The sequence below is a fragment of the Musa acuminata genome, chromosome BXJ1-5 (assembly GCF_036884655.1).
Source record: "Musa acuminata AAA Group cultivar baxijiao chromosome BXJ1-5, Cavendish_Baxijiao_AAA, whole genome shotgun sequence".
Lineage (NCBI taxonomy): Eukaryota > Viridiplantae > Streptophyta > Magnoliopsida > Zingiberales > Musaceae > Musa > Musa acuminata.
The window spans coordinates 5,098,155-5,116,575 of record NC_088331.1 but is presented as its reverse complement, the minus strand read 5'-3'; the positions used below and the strand labels follow the sequence as shown (position 1 = coordinate 5,116,575).

The window sequence follows — 18,421 nt, the reverse complement described above, 5'->3', positions numbered from 1 at the left end:
ATTTTTAAAAGTTACATTAAAATTCTTATATTTATAAAATTAAAAATATTTAATTTTATTTTTCGTTATATTATTAATTTTTCTGACGAAAAAATCATATCATTTACCACTAACTCGTCAGTAGAATTTTGATTTACTTTCCAAAATATAAAGATCCAATATAATTTTTGAAAATAATATATAATTAATGCGTCTCTACTAAGATATCTTAGTGGTTAAACAATAACATAAACTTAAAATTATCATAATTATGATATCTGACACATTAATTTATTGAACCTAAATCACATGATCCAAAATATGGAAATCTCATCAATTATTACCAATGTCAATCGAAGTTTGTGCAAGAATTTAAACGCAATCATTAGTTGGGTAAACGTCGTAGGCATGAGAGAGCGTGTAGTCAAGTCCACGGTCGCTGCTTTTGGCCTCGCATGACCAACCCTTTTTGTCTGCGTCCACACTCGAAATGGTTTAACCTCTTCGACCGTGGTCAACGGAGCAGACCCTTTTTCGAAGTTTCAGTGCTCGGGAGAAGAAGTTTCTGCCTTGGTTTTAGACTCTTGTCCGGCCACCTACGGTGGTGGTGTACTCGCCGACGCTTGTTGCTTCTGCCGTCTGCCCGTTAACCATTTGTTGTTTTGCGTCTGTGGGCCGCAAGGTGTGGACGGCGGGAGCCGAAGGAGCGCATATCACACATTGTAAGTCCAAATCCTCCGTGTATGATGACATCAGTCTCCGTGTTTTGGGTTGACTCGGGTGTTTTTCTTGGATTATATAATTATTCGATATTCTGGAAGAAAAATATTTTTATCAAATTTAAATATTTTTTGTTTTTGTATAACTATTAGATAATACTGAAAAGAATAATGGTATTGGTGGTTTTTATTTTAGATATTTGAATATCCTAAACCTGACTTGAACACACATTCTCTTGTCGAATCCAAATATTATTAGTGATGTTTTTAGATATTTAGAGTTCTTTATGGAAGTTAAATTTGAACACACATGAATATATAACTAAATTTTGTTCATATGTTGTATTTGGATGAATAAGAGACTTCTTGTACTCATTTAACTAAGTAATATACTTGTCTTACTTTTGAATTAAAACAAAAATAAAAAAGAAGAGAAAAGATGATGATGCATTTCTTTGGGCCCATCTGATAGGCAGTAAACACATCTTTCTTGGGCCCTCACAGCAGGTAGAGATTCGGATGTTGATGTATTTTCTACTCTCGAATTGCTAGGATCCATTTTCTTAAGGAATTTGTATATTATTTACTTCTAAACACATAAGCAATAACATTTCATACATTGATTCTTGCTAGACTCTGCAATTGGTAGATATATCATGCATTTGTCTATCTGTAAACCTCGGTTCGATGTTTAGGCTGCTTGAAAGCATATCATGCATTTTAGAGAGATCATTGAGCTTTGATATGAATGGTTCATCTCTAATTGGGTACTACTATATTTTGCAAGCTGGACTCAGTTCCCTCTCCTAATGATCCTGAGCTTGTTGAATAGTAAAGCTCCATTATTTGGTCTTCAAGATCATTGCATAAGCAAGTGACCTTTTTCTTTTTCTTTTTTTGGAATTAAACGATAGTTGTGTAACTTTTAGGTATTATATATATATATATATATATATATATATATATATATATATATATATATATATATATATATATATATATATATCCATCAGTGCTTCAGAAATAATTTTTATTATTATTCTTATTCTAGTTTTGTTTATGTTCTGAGCACCTGGTAAAGGTCAGATATTCTAGCTAAGAATGAACTCTATATGCTCTGATCTTATGCATGGAATTTTTTTCTTAGGTTCCTTTACATTTATTCTGAAAAGAATATTTATGACATATATATACTTTTGGGTTTGTTCATGATAAATAATGCTTTTAGACAACGTAAGTGCAATGATAGAAACCTTTCGTGTCTCAGACATGCCAGGCTTGGATCCTCTCGATGGACTTCCAATCTGAAGCTGCACTTGGTGTTATGAAACCTGGCATCTCTCGTTGACGTCCGAAAACAAGACTCTCTCTCTCTCTCTCCCCGATCAGCAGCTACATCATGGATTATGAGGTAAATGTTCTTCACATTTCCTTTTTATCTGACTCGGCAATCAGTAGATGGAAGGAACTGATCTTGTGATAGGGAATTACAAAGAGAATAGAATAGATATAATAGTTGCACTTACTATTGCTGCAAGTTTGATGTCTAGAAAGAAAGAAAGCTTATATTCTATGACTGCTTGTACGTGCATGCACTGCACTGCACATGCCCTATTTTGCATGAGAGTCAAAATAGTCACAAACTACAACATATTCCAAGAGAGGAAGGGAGAGAATCGACCACATACATACCCTGAAGTGTAAGATTTAATGCCACAACTGCATGTTGGTAGAACATTTCTGAATTAATAATAGTTTGATCAGTACAATGGATTCCATATTCTCTTTGGGGCTTTTATCAAACATTTTGCAGTACATGCATTATTGACCCAAAAAAAAGGGGACTCTCTTCACACACCCACATCAGTCCTCATTCCTTTTCTGAACCATATAAAAACCCTCCTCCCCCACAAACGACACCTTCCCACCATGTGCAGCTTCATCACTGTATTCCAACACTTTGGTCAGAATCAAACAGCCTCTCTCTTTCTGTACTTCCCTACTCAACTAGCTGTTCGCCTCTGAACACACTTGCCGCAGAGATAGCACTCGAGGAAGGACAAGGCCAAGTCAGTCCCTCTTCAATGACTTCTTTACACGGATTCAGTAACTTGAAGAGCTAAAAGTGCCACACTTTAATGCTTTTCCTCTTCCTATATATCACACACCTCTTACACCAGTAGGGCAACTCCCACCTTTACAACTCTCTTCCCAAAGCCTCCATCTTGAGGCCATTCTCCCAATCCCGAATGCTCTCGGGGAGAGTTTCCGATGGGTACCTCCTTAAACGCTTCTGATTGCCTATCATAATGTCCTCTCCAGGCTTTTAGGTCAAAGTTGATACGATCCCTGTCCAAGCTAATTTTGGAAAGATGAGTTCTATGACTGTGATTAGGACTTTAGTTTAGGGCAGCAGATGTGTAGGGTGGAAAGCAGGAAGAAGGAAGAAAGTAGCAGGGTGGAAAGCAGCCGAGGTTATTTGCTTGGACATCATACATAAATGGGCCAAATGGCTAATGCTATATTGATGTTGTGCCATGGTGTTCTCGGATATGGAGCCATGGGGAAGGCAAAAAATGCAGACGCAAACATGTAGATTTATGAAGAAGAGACATCTGACTCATGCGCTGGATGGAATGCCTCAGAAAAAGGGAATCCGGGTGTTAGATGCGTTTGAGCATATACATACATTCTAAAGCAGACTCAGATTTGAGTGTTTTAGTTCTATTGCTGGAATGTGTCAGTCAGTGAGTTTATTTATACCAGGCTGGAAAAAAATGGAACTATGAAACAAATCACTACATCCCATGCACTCTAAATTCCATCTCTTTTCAGCTTCTTCTCCTCATTCCACCTCACACACTAGCAAATATACACACGAGAAATCTTTGATGTAGACAATTCTCAAGCCATTTTCTCTGGAATTACAAGTCAATGAATATAAATGCATAATTCTATGCTATAGAGAGAGTTCATATAAGAGAGAATATTGCATGAATTCAAATAAGGACATGAGATGTTTATGTTATGAACTGACCGAACAATATGATTCCTCCGGGGAGAAAACTCACTTGGTGAAAGAAACATCACCGCAGGTATAGTCTGTTGATGATGTTGCTTGCGTCTGCATGCTTATCTTACAAGAAGAAAATCCTAACACTACTAATACACTATCACGTTTATCATTCACATCACGCTTGTGCAGGTTGCAGTCCATGATCTACCGATGCTATTGTAAGATATTTTCCATTAAAAGGGTTACTTGAACTCCTTTTGTGGTAGGAAATCCTTGTGCTAATGCAAGAAAACCTTAGTTCATATTCTATTCTAATTTCTTGATCTACATCAATGCTTTGTGGTTACAGTCTATGGTGAAAAGGAAGCTCCGAATCTGAGTTTCTATCCATAAATCGAAGATGAAACAGGCATTTTTCAGAAGAAAGATGAGACTAAAGGTGAAGAAATTGGGAAAAGAAAAATTACTACTTAGAACATACTGATTCGATCAGAAATACTACATCTTTGGGATACTTCCAAGCCTCAGCTCAAGATCTAACTCTTCCAGATGGTTGTGATCAGGTACCTCAGACTGCACTTGTTGCTGCTCACAAGAAGAGGGTCTCTCGGATCTCCTTCTCTTGTAACAGCTGGTCTGCTCATCATAGATTCCTGGATCTCTCCGACTCCGAAAACCAAATCCGTTGGACCCTAAATTGGTTTCCCCGAGCTTGGATTCTGGTACAATAAGTAGATGGAGAAGTGTAGGATGGTGCAGAGATCTAGTCGTGGAGAACAGCGATTCATTGGGGTCCTCCTCTCGAGCGATAGACGAAGAAAATGCTGGAGAGATCAAGGTGTTGTCGGGCCAGTTCTCTTGGATGGATGGAGCAGAAACCCTAGGAGAGAGAGGTGGTGGCAAGAACCTGGAACTAGGGTTAGGGCTGACCTGCGGACGGAGTTCTGCACCCGTCACTTGCTCATCTTCGGCTTCGGCGGTCTCTTCGCCGAGGCTCGAAGACAACTGCTTCAGCCTCGCTCGATCCCTCCGGTGCACGTTCATGTGCCCACCAAGTGCCTGCGCCGATCGGAATTCCCGTCTGCAAAAGCTGCACGAGTACGACCTCGGCGGCCATGTGCAGCCTCCTAAGCGGCCTGCGGCGTCTTCCGCGAAGGCTCTCTCCTCCCATGACTCGTTGCTGGAGGATCCAAGGACGACTCCGGGGATCTGAGCGCTGAGGTGCGGCCTGCCACTGTGTCTTGTTCTTGTCCACATCCAGCATCTTGCTTGCTCCATGGCGCTTGTTCCTGGACGAACAAAGACTTTAGCAAGTCACTGACTGAGCTTCTTGTCGGGTGTTTCCACTGAAGAGCTGAGAGAGGAAGGAATATAGTTGGAGCAAAGCATCTGCGTCCAAGTTGGGGACATAGAAATCGAGGTGCATGAGAATCTATGCGGTAATCTTCATCTCTAGTTGGTATTCCAAGTCAGCTTGTTTGTTCCCATCACCGTAGTTCGAGGTTCAATTCCCTGATAGAGGTGGATAGAGTCGAGTAAACGTGAATCATAAAGAAACCTATAATTTGACCTAACATGCATTAGAAAGCATCACTTCTCTGATGAGAACTGAGACAGCTTCCAAACAGTGGGGGCTACTCCTGACAACAAGCATTTTTAATGGCCTTCTCACACTTCATCATCAGCCTAATCTCATCTGTCACCACTGAATCAACTCGACATTCTATATTCCATGTCAGGTATTCTTTGGCAAATTCATCTCCTTCTTCCTGCACGACGACAGGTCTTCGACATGTGGAAAGCCTTCACAAGGTTGCCAACAACTCAGACAGCAGTATTGAATCTGGGTCTGGGGAGTTAATTGATAACCTGTGAAGTTAGGATCACTACTTGTATCAGAATCCCTTTCCTACTACGACATGAATTCATTCTTCGATCGACCGACCGACTTCAACAAAGAAGCTACTAAAGAGAAAGTGACATGTATGTATTTATACTTATCTTTTTACCTGATAATTTATGTTCCTATGCACAGATATTCTTCAGCATGAATGTTAGGTGACAGTATCGATTTGTATGATGCAACGGATCGATGCGCAAAGGCCCACACAACTATGATGATATAAGATGCATAATTAAATTTGAGTTTTAGTATCAAGAACAGTCCAAAGAATTTGATGCTTTGGTAGATCACATGTATATGTTACATTACCAAATATGTTTGCAGCTTCCATTTCTTTTCTGTTTCCATTTTACCTGTTGTACTGTCTTTTGGGGTTTTTTTTTAATGTTTTCTTTTCCAATGAAAAATGTTCATTTTTGGAAATGTTTAATTTGAGTCATATGGTGAAACAGATCTTATCATGTGGGAAAGAGGGCTTGGGAAGGTATCTGTCATAAAAAATGTCACTCTCTGCATGCAACAAGTGTTGATGCAGTAAGTTTCTCCTCAGAACTGATTTCAACTGTGTTTGCTCAATGTCTGGTGGATCATCCTCAGCAACTAGTGATTTTTGTATTGTATATACTTGTCTTAATGTGGCCCATGATCTCATAAAACAAAATCAAGTATATAGCTTCAGACAATGTGTCATGTATCAATCATGTGGGAAGGCTTTAAATAATGGACTCAGGAACTGTGTTTCTTAGATCATGAACAGAAGTATTAGTTCTTGAGGCTCCCTGTGACTTGTTCTGCAAATCTACTCAAAGCATCTCAAGATTCCTTTGAACATTCATATGTTTGTAGTGGTAGCTAGATTTATATCCCAATCCGATTTATTGAGTTTGAAAGCAATGTGGATGATTAATTGTCAAGAGTCTGATTGTTTTTGGCTTTGTTAGTGAAGACCACATCTTGTTAGCTCTTGAAAGACACCATCTCAGGGTATAATGATAGCGACGAGCAGCCGACCTAATCTCAGAAAGTTCAGAACTAGATTTGCAGCAGCATGAGAGACCTGTTTACTCACATGCATCAATCAAGTTTTCTTTGTCTTCCAGTGTTCCATTTCTTGCTGAATTCCATAAAAAATGCTAACTTCTCTAACAATTTAGTACAAAAATTTCATGTCACCTGAATATTTTGTTCGGTTGATTCTTCCATGAAGCCACTGATTGAATTGGCTTTGTTCATCATTGTGACTGGGACAATAGCAATCATTTTCAACTGAATTGTTTTGTGAATATTATTGACCAATCATGATGTCCTTGTCATCTATTATGCCCAAATAATCTTTCATTATGATCCTCAACCAAACTCCAGACTGATGAACACCGATTCGGACAATGAAACCAAGTTAATTTTGTTGAAAGTTGCCTCACCTGATAAAGAAATTTGTGGAAGGTTTGAGTTAAGATTCTGCACTAGTTTGAAGAAGATCCTACTATTATGCATCCCAAAATCTTACTGCCAATGATTGAGCTTACTGAAATCTCATATCAAATTCAACCTGATAGATGGGAGACATTAGTTGAAAGGGCCTTTTCTTCTGTTCTCAGTACAGATAGACAAAGCATGCTTTGGTCCTCCACTGTCCTCGCAGGCAAAGATAAATGTTGAGAAGAAGATGGTTTCTGCTTGTCCCTGCTGTTTCAGGTTGAGAGAGTCCCAACTCCAGTCTGTGTTTAGGTTAGGGACTGGAGGAGTTCCAGTCCTTGGTGAGGTCCTGCTTGTCAATGCAAAGTCCTACAAACCATATGAAATGACAATCAATGATTCCAAATTATATCCTACAAACCTCTCAATCTCTCATATTAAATTCACTAGAACTATCACTCACAGCATTGCATTCATGACTGCATTCACAGTAGCTGTGAATGCCATGATGGAGTTATTTATGGAGGATGTCATGAAGAAAAAGAGTCATGGAGGAGCCAATTGAATTCCATCTTTCATTGACCTTTGCAGAACTGTAACAACATGCAATACATCTGAAAAATGCACTTCATCAGCTTTTTAATAGCTGACAAAAGCTCTTATTCATCTACTTTAAATGAACCTTTGGGACATCAAATTGGTTCATTTGCCAATGGGACAATGTTTCAAGCACTCCGATCTGGCAGGATAGCACTCTTCACTTGATGAACAACAAGTGCAAGTTCCATATGAGCAGCTATTAGTGTAGCAAGGTGGTGCAACTTCAATTCCACCTTCAGTGCTCTCAGGGCTCGTCTTTGTTACCTTCTCATCCATTGTGTTTATGTCGCGGCCTAAAAGAAACAACAACAAATATGTCAGAATATAGTGAATGAAACCCTCGCTGAGGCAATATCTCCCTAATATACACAATCTTATCGTCGACACCGAAAAAAAACTATAGCCACTGACTGTCACCATATGTTTGTTTACCTTCAAAAAGCTGTCACATATCTTCACACTCCTTTTAGCCAAAATATATCATTAACCTAACTTTTATGGGATGAAAAATCAAAGCAGAATATCTAAATACAAAATGTCTATTGCAAAAACCAATATATTATAAGAACTCATCAAACACAAGTGTCAGAGTTGCTTACAGTGGTGAAGTGGCAGAAGGATTGCAAGAAAGAGAAGGGCCAAAGCTGCACTCATGGTTTTCATGTCTGCTGATGGATTGTAGAACGCTTGGGTAGATGAGATGAGCATGAATATTTATGAGGTTCCTAGCAATAATGACAAGTAGGATGGAAAATATTTACTCTGATACATTGAATTATATGTAAGATATGCAAAGGTTGGATATGGCAGGAATATTAATTTTATGCAGTAATTATATGATAATCATGCTCATTTTGATATATGAATGTTTCATGCTTTTGTGCATACTGATAAACATTTACTCCATTTCTTTCTTTGACTGGAAGCAGAATATTCTGCAAAGTCTCAATACCAAAATTTTGAATCTTTACAAGGAAATAATTGACATTATGATTTGACTGACATCATATCAATTAAATCTGCAGACTCGTCTCCAGAACATCACTTCTCTCTTCAAAAGAAAATACTTGATTATTCATCCATACATTGCACTTTTCTATGTGATACCACAAGGCTCCTTAATTGCTCTCATCAAACTAAGAAACTCTTGTTCAGCTTCCTTAGTGTTGTCTGTCACCAAATTATTTGCTTTGCGGCAGTCAATTAATATGCCTTATCTATTTGTTCGGCTCCAATTCTTACCATCAAAAGATTTCTCAGGATGCTCTTGATCTTGTTATTAAAAGAATGAAATATGAAGAATATATTTTTGTGTTTGATATGTGGTTTCTATTTCCTCGTACAGTTAGAAAAATCTTAGTTGCTATCATGAAGAAGGATGCATCGAGCAACGTGCATTTCTCGCAGGGAAGATGGGAGTACGCCATGTAATAGTAGAGATTTGCTATCGTCGAGGAGATCAAAGTAATTGTTCTAAGAAAATCTTGCTAAAACAAGAGAGGCTTTAATACCATGAAAGAATAAAATGAAGAAAATATTTTTATGTTTGATATATACTCCCAATTTAGAAAAGAAAATCTTAGCTGCTATCAGTTATTAGTCAACTGCCTCTTAAGTCCCGTTCATCATTGACGAACATTCAACACCATCCTCCCGGTGCCTTAAAAGTTCTTTAAGCATGACCAATTTCTCGCTGTGCCCCAGCAAGATTCAGCGGCAGCCAGGCACCTTCGGCAGTCCCCTGGATTCCGAAGGCTTGTTCGCTCCGGTCACCTATTCCCACATCTTGGGTGTCCCTGCATTCACTGACTGAAGCTCACGGGGACGGACGCATGCTCTCTCCTCAGCAAGCCCGACATTTGCAGTGGATTCGGCTTGCTTCTAGGAGAACACCCCACGTTAGTTGACATGCAATTATAGTTCCCGGGGCATCGATTGGAACAATCTCTTTACCTCAAGAAGATGGTCTTCGAGAGGGCGTTCCACGAGAAGATGGTCCTCTCCTGCATTCTGTCGAACGGTTGGCGGGCCACCGAGGTGGGAGTAGCGGTCGACGAGCCTACTCGAAGCTCTTAACATAATATTATATTATATTATATTATATTATATGTTGAAAGACTTAGATTTTTTTTTCTTAGTTCATATTTTAATGTTAATTATTATTCTAATTCAATCATTTAAAGTAGTTAAAATATAAGAAAAAGGGAAGATAATAAATCTAATTCTCCTCGTTTAGAACTCGGGGTACTTATAGGGCAGATTAGTATTACCTGATATGTCTGCCTGCAGGAAGCAAGATCATACCTCTGATGGCGTCTGACATTACCGATGACGTTGTGTCGAGAACCGAACTGCCGCAGGGTATGGACGAGCGATCGTCGTCCTCCTCTGCCTCGATCAAGCGGGCGGGGTCAGACAATGATGAAGTCGTTGTCTACAACGATGAAGTCGTTATCTGAGAGCGGGTGACGTTAGCGCACGTTGAGTCAGCTTTATTGTCCTCCTCCTCGGGAGGAGTGACGTCCTCTCCCCGGAGAGGCTGACGTCGTGACCCATCATGTCGCCATTATTACCCCTATCAGACTGGATGATATCCAGTGATTTCTGTGATTCATGAATGGTGTGATATGATCTGGTTTCTGAGGGAGTTGCCTAATCTTCATGTTTTGTGCGATGACATCTATCTTCTTCTGCCAAGAAGAAAGAACAACTGAAGAGACAACGGGGAAGCTGCCTTGGCAAATACTCTGCGAGGTGTCAACATAAGAGACAAGTAGTTCCTTCTTCCCTTCCGGGAAAAGCCAGATGACAGGTGGGAAGTAAAATGACTGCGGAAATCTGAAACAAAACGAGCAGCAAACTAACGCCTTGGTTACTGGTCGAGGAGTGGCTCGGGGTTGCACCGACGCCGGCAGTAGTCGGGGACTCGGTCCATGCACTGGTACATGGCCGGCTCCACGCTGAGCGGGGAGCGCACGCAGCTCCGGCAAGACGGGTGGCACGACCCCACCAGGTCCTGGCACTGGCACTGCGGCGCGACGGAGTTGGTGCACCGGCCGCACCGGTCGCAGCACGGCCATTTCCTCCGGTGCCTGCTTGTCTCTTCTCCTTCATAACCTGATGCATCCCGAAACCAAGTAGAGTAGAGAACTGAGCGGCGATATCTTGTATCCTTCATTGCAGCTCACGAGGTGTCGCTGGGGCCATCTACTTACCTTTCGTTAGTAGCAAAGAACGGAGCTCCGGATCGGAGAAGGTTGTGGTGGTGGTGGTGGGGAAGAAGACGACCGCCACAGTGAGAACCATGCTGACAACAACAAGATTGCACCCCACATCTCTGCACTGCTTTCTGCTCTGTTCCACCCTCCGCTACTATTCGGATTTTAAAACTGGTGAGGCGCTTTCGAGCGAGGAGTTGGTGCGGCGATGAGGGCATCGTGATGGAGACGTCACACGCCGCATCGCCAAAAGACGCAAACACCTGGCGATCTTATCAAGACAGAGGAGGCGATGAACGCGACCACGCTGACGATCGTCGCCGCTCACCTCAACGACGCCCCTTCAAGTCTACGAGGGTTTTTGCAGAGGTAATAAATGCTCCACCACGTGCCAGTGCGCTCCACAGGCAGACGCAGCTCCCGTGTCTCGGCCAAGCCACCCACCAGGAAAAGTAACGCCATGTTTGACCACAGGCGGTCCAAATAGGAGGGTCAAAATAGAAGTGGGGCCAAGGCTGAGGTCATCACGATTGTTCGACCAATCCACGTGGCGCTCATTGTTTCCATGTCCGACCCAAAGTAACGTCAGTTAAGTGGACCCCGCAAAAGTAACATGGCCCGATTCGAACGCGCCGACCCACCCACACTTTACGCCTTTAAAAACGATTCCCACCTAAAGCGAAAGGGAGCAATGCGTGCGTGTGCTCTCTCTCTCTATCTCTCTCTCTCTCTCCGCGTTCTCCCCTGCTTCCGCGCCTCCTCTTGTTTCCGCTAGCTACGTATTCCCAACCCATCCAAAAGAATCTCCCGTTCCTTCCCTCCCTCCGCTCCGATTCCTCCCACCGTCCTTATAATAATCCACATGTACCTACACATATATATATATATATATATATATATATATATATATATACATATACAACCGCGGAAGCATTTTGAGATGCCTTATCGTTGGGCTTCCACCCTCCTCCTCCTCCTCCCTTCTCCATCCTCGCCTCTCTTGCTGCGATCATCGCTCCAATGGCTTCTTCCAACTCCGGTTACCTCTTCCGGCCTCGCGTCCACGGTACTCCCACAATCCTCTGTTTGTTTCCCCTTATTTTTCGTTTCTTGATTTAGTGGCTGGTTTCTTGGTTTTTGTTAAGAAACGAGATCGAAAAAGCGCATTTTGGTTCTGCTTTTCGATCAAAGAGAGTAGGTCTTGTCTTTGAAATGACAAATCCTTGCGGTTGTCTTCTTTCGATACCGATTAAAGAGAATCTTTCATCTAGTTGGAAAAACTGTTGAGGTGATGCCCGGTGCCTTTCGAGAATCGGTGCATGAGTATTAATTCGTTACTCCTCTTACGAGAATTCGCAAGAGCATCAATTCGTTGTCGCTGTCACTAGAATTTGCTGGTGTGCTCAGGTGCGGATGTCCATTCCGGAATCTGCTTCTAATTTGATCTATTTGTTGCTCGAGAAAGAAGATGTAATAGATAAAAGAGTTTACCCATCAATGGCAAAAAAGGGCTCAAGCATTTTTGACGTGGATATGAAGAACATGTTGACAATATTGCATAGCAAAAAAACAAAAGTTTACCATCAAGGATGGGAATTTCGACCTTTGACCCCAATGCATCTGCCCAATCCCGGCACGATGGTTTTCGATTTGACTAGTTTTCATCAGGAGAAATGGCAGAATTAGGATGCGTGATGGTATCACTTATCTCGGCCTCATGTAAAAAACCAGTTCTGACAGTTTTATATAAATAATTTTCTCTTATTATTACAAGTAGATCAATAATTACATTGGAGTGGAAACATACTCTGCTGTATTTTAAAATTTCATAATACTGTGTTAGCCTACAAATAAGTACAACTGACCGTCTGCTAGTGACACTTTTTAGCAGGTAAATAAGAATAAATACATTGGAAATATAAAAAAGTTGTATGACATGTTCCGTTTCAGGAGGCTCAAGTCTATCAGAGAGCATTTCCTCAAGCAGAGACAATCTTGCTGTCATGTAAATTAACCAGAAGAATCAGCATTTAGAATTCTTGAAAATTGTAATCTAGCTGATTTCATTTTTTAACTATTAAGAAAAATATTGATGGAGGATCTGATACTCTGCACAATTCTTCTTCTTATGCCATGTTTGAGATATTTGATCTTTGATTTAGGTCAAAGCTTCACATGTTCAGAATACAATCTGAATATGATACAATTTCTGTCATCGCTTCCTTTTGTTAAGAAATAAAAATGGCATGATCGATATATTTATCATTGAACCTCATGTTTGATAGCAATCTTATAGTATTTTATCAAATCTCATTATCTGACCAGGAAATATAGCTCCATATACTGGGAGAAGGTCTCGCTTTATGAGATGGCTCTGCAAGTTTTTTAAAGGGACAGGTACCGGAGTGTCAAATGGACATCATCCACAAGTAAATGGGGAAGAAAACTTGTTTCATGGACCAATTAAACCAGTGGTAAAGATTCCTCTCTGATTCAACAATCAAGACTGCATGTTAAATGTCTCAGGAAGGTTCTATCTTTAGTAGACATTGATACACATAAGTTGGTTTTTCCGAAATTTACCTGAAATTTATACTAGGGATATGTTTAATATGTCAATTTCATCTTCCTTCATATGATTGTGTGAAATTTTTTTATGCAAGCTGTTACCAGGATGACCGATCTAAAGCTGAAAATGAAGATCTTGATCGTGCAATTGCACTTTCTCTTGATGAGGATGCCAAGAGACCTAATGGTAGGTTTAATTATGTGAGCTTCTAAAATTTGATTCCACCAAATTTGTTTTTTCACAGTTGGTTTCAAATAAATTTTTTATCTTAGTTTTCCTTTTATGTCTGAAGTGTTTGGTTAAACTGCTAATTATTTCTGAGTGGTGTATCAACTCCTGGATAGCTGCTGGCTACAAGGGCCGGGGAAATGATGACGACGAGTTAGCTAGGGCTATCCAAGAAAGTTTGAGCATGTCCTCCTCTCAACCATATTACCCTGTACAGGTTTTGCCCAGAGGATATAGGTTTGATATGTTATTCTTCTCAGTTTATATGCTTTCAGGCTATAGCAGATCACCAAATAATCATGCTTGTGCCTTCTACTACCCTGCAGAATTTGTGGAGGATGTCACCATGAAATAGGTTATGGACATTATTTAAGCTGCATGGGAACCTTTTGGCACCCACAATGTTTTCGTTGTCATGCTTGTGGTCAGATTATCTGTGAGAATGAGGTGTGTTAATTCCTTTTTAAAGAAATATGTTGCTTCACTTCTTTAATGCATAATACATTAGCATCTGTCTTTTCAGAGCAGCTTTTACTGTGAAGTGGCTCTTAAATGTGGTGGTTGTTTTAGTTTACTTTGTCAGGCATTGATCCATACCACAAGTCATGTTATAAGGAGTTGCTTCACCCCAAATGTGATGTCTGCCATGAATTTGTAAGAACTTATTCCTTGATTTTTTTTTTGACCATTTTTCATCTACTATCATGTAAATGTTTACAAGAAACTGTGTCATCAGAACAATATAGAATTATTTTTTATATAGAAGTTCACGCTATCCTGGTTTTCTTGTTTTTAAGTATTGGTACTTTGTGGTATATATATTAGTGAGTCTGATTATCAGTCTGTTTGGCCTCTATTATCATTCAGAAAATCTTTTAGGGACTTCCGCTTGCCCCAACTTGACTGGATTTCATTCCTTGTCAATATGGTATATTGTTATCTCACTACCACTGCGGTCCTTGGATTTGCTACCTTGCTCAGAATCCTTTCAGCATTAAGCTGCACCATAGCATAAAATTGAAATTCTAAAAGGTTTTCTGCTTCTTGTATTGGCATTATATTTTGATATATTTCTTGATATGAACCCATACGAATTAGAAATCTTTGCAATTCACCAAATAGTAAGTTTTGTAATTTGTAAATATTTGGTTTGTGTAACAACAACCATTGATATTGTCAATTAGAAATTCACCAAATTGAATGCTCTAAATCTCCAACATATGTTCTTTAAAAAGATAAAAATGATCAAGTGTCCTGTGGTGTAGTATATTCCATGTAGAACTATTGAAACTTTTTTCATTAGCTGAAAGCCTAATATCTCATTACTTTGCATTTCAAACACTCTTTCTTTTTCTTTTTTTCTTTCATAATGGATTTCATAACTTTTCTAACAAAAGTTTATCTAGTTGAAACATGCCGTTATATTGGTAAATAAAATTTTTTTCTTCATTTTCTTTTGCCAACAGATCCCAACAAACAGGGCTGGTTTAATTGAGTATAGAGCTCACCCCTTTTGGGGCCAAAAATATTGTCCATCACATGAACATGATCGCACACCTCGATGCTGTAGTTGTGAGAGAATGGAGGTATGTGTGGTGTTTGTTTTATTGGAGGAACTTCGGTGTCTAGTTTCAAGTATGAAATGGTTATTGAGAAAAAAATAATTGCTCATGTTATCTAGAACATCCTTCTTTGATAATTTCTTAGTTTCCCTCTTTTACTTCATATTGAAGTCAAGAAGCACAAGATATATCTGCCTAGGAGATGGCCGTAGCTTGTGCTTGGAATGTCTTGATTCTGCTATCATGGATATTGTTGACTGTCAGTCTCTATACCACTCAATTAGAGATTATTATGAAGGAATGAACATGAAAATAAATCAACAAATTCCCATGCTTTTGGTAGAAAGGCAGGCGCTTAATGAAGCCATGGAAGGGGAGAAAGATGTAAGCTTTCTTGATTGTTTTGAGTTTCGAGATGCTTATCCTGGAGGTAGTTCTGGATTTTGAATCTGTTTTCCTACTAGGGTCATCACCACATGCCTGAAACCAGAGGCTTATGTCTTTCTGAGGAACAAACTGTTAGCAGTGTAAGTGATCTCCTTCCATTTTGATTTAGTTTGTGCTGACGTCTAAGCTGTGTCGTTTCCAATCTATAGATACTTAGAAGGCCAAAAATTGGGGGAAACAGAATTCTGGACATGCGGACTTTCCCACAAAAGTTGACCCGTCAATGCGAAGTCACTGCAATTCTCGTATTGTATGGCCTTCCCAGGTTAGTCACATCCTCATACGATGCTAAAGTTAGCCGTCTTTTTTGATACTAAAATATATTTTTTCTATTTTCTATTTTGAGTGTTATGCAACAGAGGAGCGAGCTTGTGCTTCTCGTGTAAATCGGAGTAGGATTTTGTGCAAAATGATTAGGATAGTAAAGTGAAATTAAGTCGGTATTTTGTTAATTAAACAAATAATATTTGCCAAAGATGAATTGTTATTCAACAAATCATAAAGTTGTTTTCAACACCTTGTATTCTTTCATTAATATTCAATCAACAAAACATAATAGTAATGTTTCTAATAATTATAATTTTCTGTAGTAATAAGCAACAGGGATCTGTTAACTCCTTGGTATAGTAATCAACAAAGCATAATATTAGGTTCATGGTCAGGAATCATGTTCATTTTTACCTTGCAATGTTTGGTAAATAGAAAAGATTGGAGTTTTCTGTCTGTCTACTAATGAACAAAGCTCCTGCAATGAAGGCCTGAGCATAGCTTTACCCCTGCTGTTTGCTCATCTATTATGAGTCATAAACTCATAATATAAACTTCTTTTTTCTATAGAAGATAACCATTGTTCCATCTTGTAGAAGTCCTAAGTTAGTAACACATTTAATTTAGCAAAAAAGGTCAAACGCCCTGATGTTTCTTTGTTCTTCTACGTGCAGGCTATTAACTGGTTCCATTCTTGCTCATGAATTAATGCATGGTTGGTTACGTCTCAGAGGTATATTTTTCTAAATTGCAAATAATTATATTGCCATAATGTAATTGAACTTATGAAATCATTTAATTCTTATATTCCATTTGTTTCGTCTCAGTGGGATAGTTATTTTGTTTGGATTTTTTTTCCTTATTAGGCTATCAGAACTTAAGCCCTGATGTGGAAGAAGGCATCTGTCAGGTTCTTGCCCATATGTGGCTTGAATCTGAGGTTTTGCCAGGGTCAACTAGTATGCCATCCTCTTCGTCGTCATCATCCTCTTCAATTCCATCATCTAAGAAAGCAGGAAAGTCTGCCACCGATAAGAAACTCGGTGAGTTCTTCATGCATCAAATTGCTCAAGACACATCACCTGCCTATGGTGAAGGTTTCAGAGCTGCTAATGCAGCTGTTAACAAGTATGGGCTTCGCCGAACCCTGGAACATATACGCTTAAGAAGCAATTTCCCGATGTGAAAACCATTTCTTATGTAGTAATGAGAGAGAGAGAGAGATTGCAAAGTGTGAGTCGCTTATCCCATAATTTCTTGGGGAGCCAGATGAGTGGTATTGCTTTGTGTCTAAAGTAAAATTAGCAGCTGTATCTGACTAAGCTTCAAATAATATCTTTTCTCAAAGTTGTGCAGTCGTTTTGCTCTAAAGCAGACTTGCAAATGGGTAACCATTACCCATCAAGGGATGCTCTGTCACTGCATGATCGTGAAGCAGAAGGCTGGAATCTGAGAAATACTCAAACAAGCATATATTCGGCCACATGTATATGCAACCAAGAATGAGATGCTGAAGATACAACTCGGGTAGTCATCTTCTATCTTTGCTTTTAGTAGCTACATGTGTCTGCCATTTATGAGAGGGAGTTGGCTGATGATGCTTCTTGAACCATGTCTGTCTTCTGCTCTATTGGCTGGCTGATAGATAGCTCTCTCTCTCTCTCTCTCTCTCTCTCTTGGTAACCATAAACATTTATAGTTGTGGCAACATGTTTCTCCATTCTTCTTCATGTGGTGTGCATGCATTACTAATGGATAAACTGTTTAGCAAACAGTTCCCATTTCCCTGTAATTGGACATTGGCATAGTAATGGTCTTACTAAAATCAGCATTGTGGGTCATTAGGTCTCCTTCTGCTCTGTTATCAAGCAACACACTTGGTTCTCCATTAAAATTAATCATATATGTGGCTCATGGAATAATATGCTTGCCTTTTGCCATGCCTTCTTAACATGGTCACTAATCAATACACACTCGTGCCATTTTGTTGGGGAAGTTTGTTTCTCTTTTTTTTTTTTTTTTTTTAATCTTAGGTATCATTATATTTTTCTCAATTGATCATAGGATATGCTAATAGTTTAATTAATGTCCTTTCAAAACCTTGTATGTATATATGTATATGCTTCTAAATTATTATTATTATTATTTTCTATTTGCTCCTAGATAATAATAATTAACTTGAGTTTATGAGACAAATGTAAACTATATATAAGTGGATTTCCTTCTTGGACTTATACACTTATCCAAATATGATCTATAAATATTATAATTACATAAGTTCTGTAGTTAAGATCCGTATATATGCACGTATTAGAAGCAGTGTAACAGAGTGTGGGGACGTCACGACTTGTTATTGTCGATTGGAATAGACCCGTCCACAGTTTGACTCACACCACCGCACTATGGTTCTGTTGGTTTGTACGGCGCTCCTCTCGTACACATCCGACGCGTAGGACCCACACGTGCCTTCATATATATATATATATATATATATATA

General features: G+C 39.4%; 2 protein-coding genes and 1 long non-coding RNA gene across 6 annotated transcripts; 1 reads left to right on the top strand and 2 right to left on the bottom strand.

Moving 5' to 3' along the window:
* Positions 1–2,531: 2,531 nt before the first annotated feature.
* On the bottom strand, positions 2,532–5,251 carry LOC135673243 (probable transcriptional regulator RABBIT EARS). The gene has a single exon (XM_065182076.1). It carries the CDS (start codon positions 4,990–4,992, stop codon positions 4,213–4,215), a length of 780 nt encoding a protein of 259 aa, XP_065038148.1. The 5' UTR covers positions 4,993–5,251; the 3' UTR covers positions 2,532–4,212.
* Positions 5,252–9,083: 3,832 nt separating this feature from the next.
* LOC135674920 (uncharacterized) lies at positions 9,084–10,638 on the bottom strand. Of its 2 annotated transcripts, none has more exons than XR_010513770.1 (3): positions 10,499–10,638; positions 9,587–10,380; positions 9,084–9,514 (listed from the first exon to the last, which is right to left on the bottom strand). It is a non-coding gene; the product is annotated as an uncharacterized LOC135674920 (long non-coding RNA). The 2 variants fall into 2 exon arrangements; XR_010513769.1 differs by having other exon boundaries at positions 9,084–9,511.
* Positions 10,639–11,754: 1,116 nt separating this feature from the next.
* On the top strand, positions 11,755–17,271 carry LOC103984144 (LIM domain-containing protein HDR3). Of its 3 annotated transcripts, none has more exons than XM_065182073.1 (12): positions 11,755–11,917; positions 13,177–13,325; positions 13,525–13,606; positions 13,765–13,885; positions 13,975–14,095; positions 14,219–14,302; positions 15,115–15,234; positions 15,382–15,594; positions 15,675–15,737; positions 15,807–15,922; positions 16,599–16,657; positions 16,791–17,271. In XM_065182073.1, exons 1-12 carry the CDS (start codon positions 11,872–11,874, stop codon positions 17,108–17,110), a joined length of 1,494 nt encoding a protein of 497 aa, XP_065038145.1. In that variant the 5' UTR covers positions 11,755–11,871; the 3' UTR covers positions 17,111–17,271. The 3 variants fall into 3 exon arrangements, with proteins under 3 accessions (XP_065038145.1, XP_065038147.1, XP_065038146.1); XM_065182074.1 differs by having other exon boundaries at positions 11,779–11,917; positions 13,515–13,606; XM_065182075.1 differs by lacking the exons at positions 15,382–15,594; positions 15,675–15,737.
* The last annotated feature ends 1,150 nt before the right edge of the window (positions 17,272–18,421 follow it).

Bases quoted from the DNA above. Each gene is read 5' to 3' on its own strand.
- LOC135673243 (XM_065182076.1), bottom strand. From the start codon at position 4,992: ATGGAGCAAGCAAGATGCTGGATGTGGACAAGAACAAGACACAGTGGC.
- LOC103984144 (XM_065182073.1), top strand. From the start codon at position 11,872: ATGGCTTCTTCCAACTCCGGTTACCTCTTCCGGCCTCGCGTCCACG. The intron at 15,595-15,674 runs GTAAGCTTTCTT...TTTTCCTACTAG, and splicing joins CCATGGAAGGGGAGAAAGAT to GGTCATCACCACATGCCTGA. The intron at 16,658-16,790 runs GTATATTTTTCT...TTTCCTTATTAG, and splicing joins TGGTTGGTTACGTCTCAGAG to GCTATCAGAACTTAAGCCCT.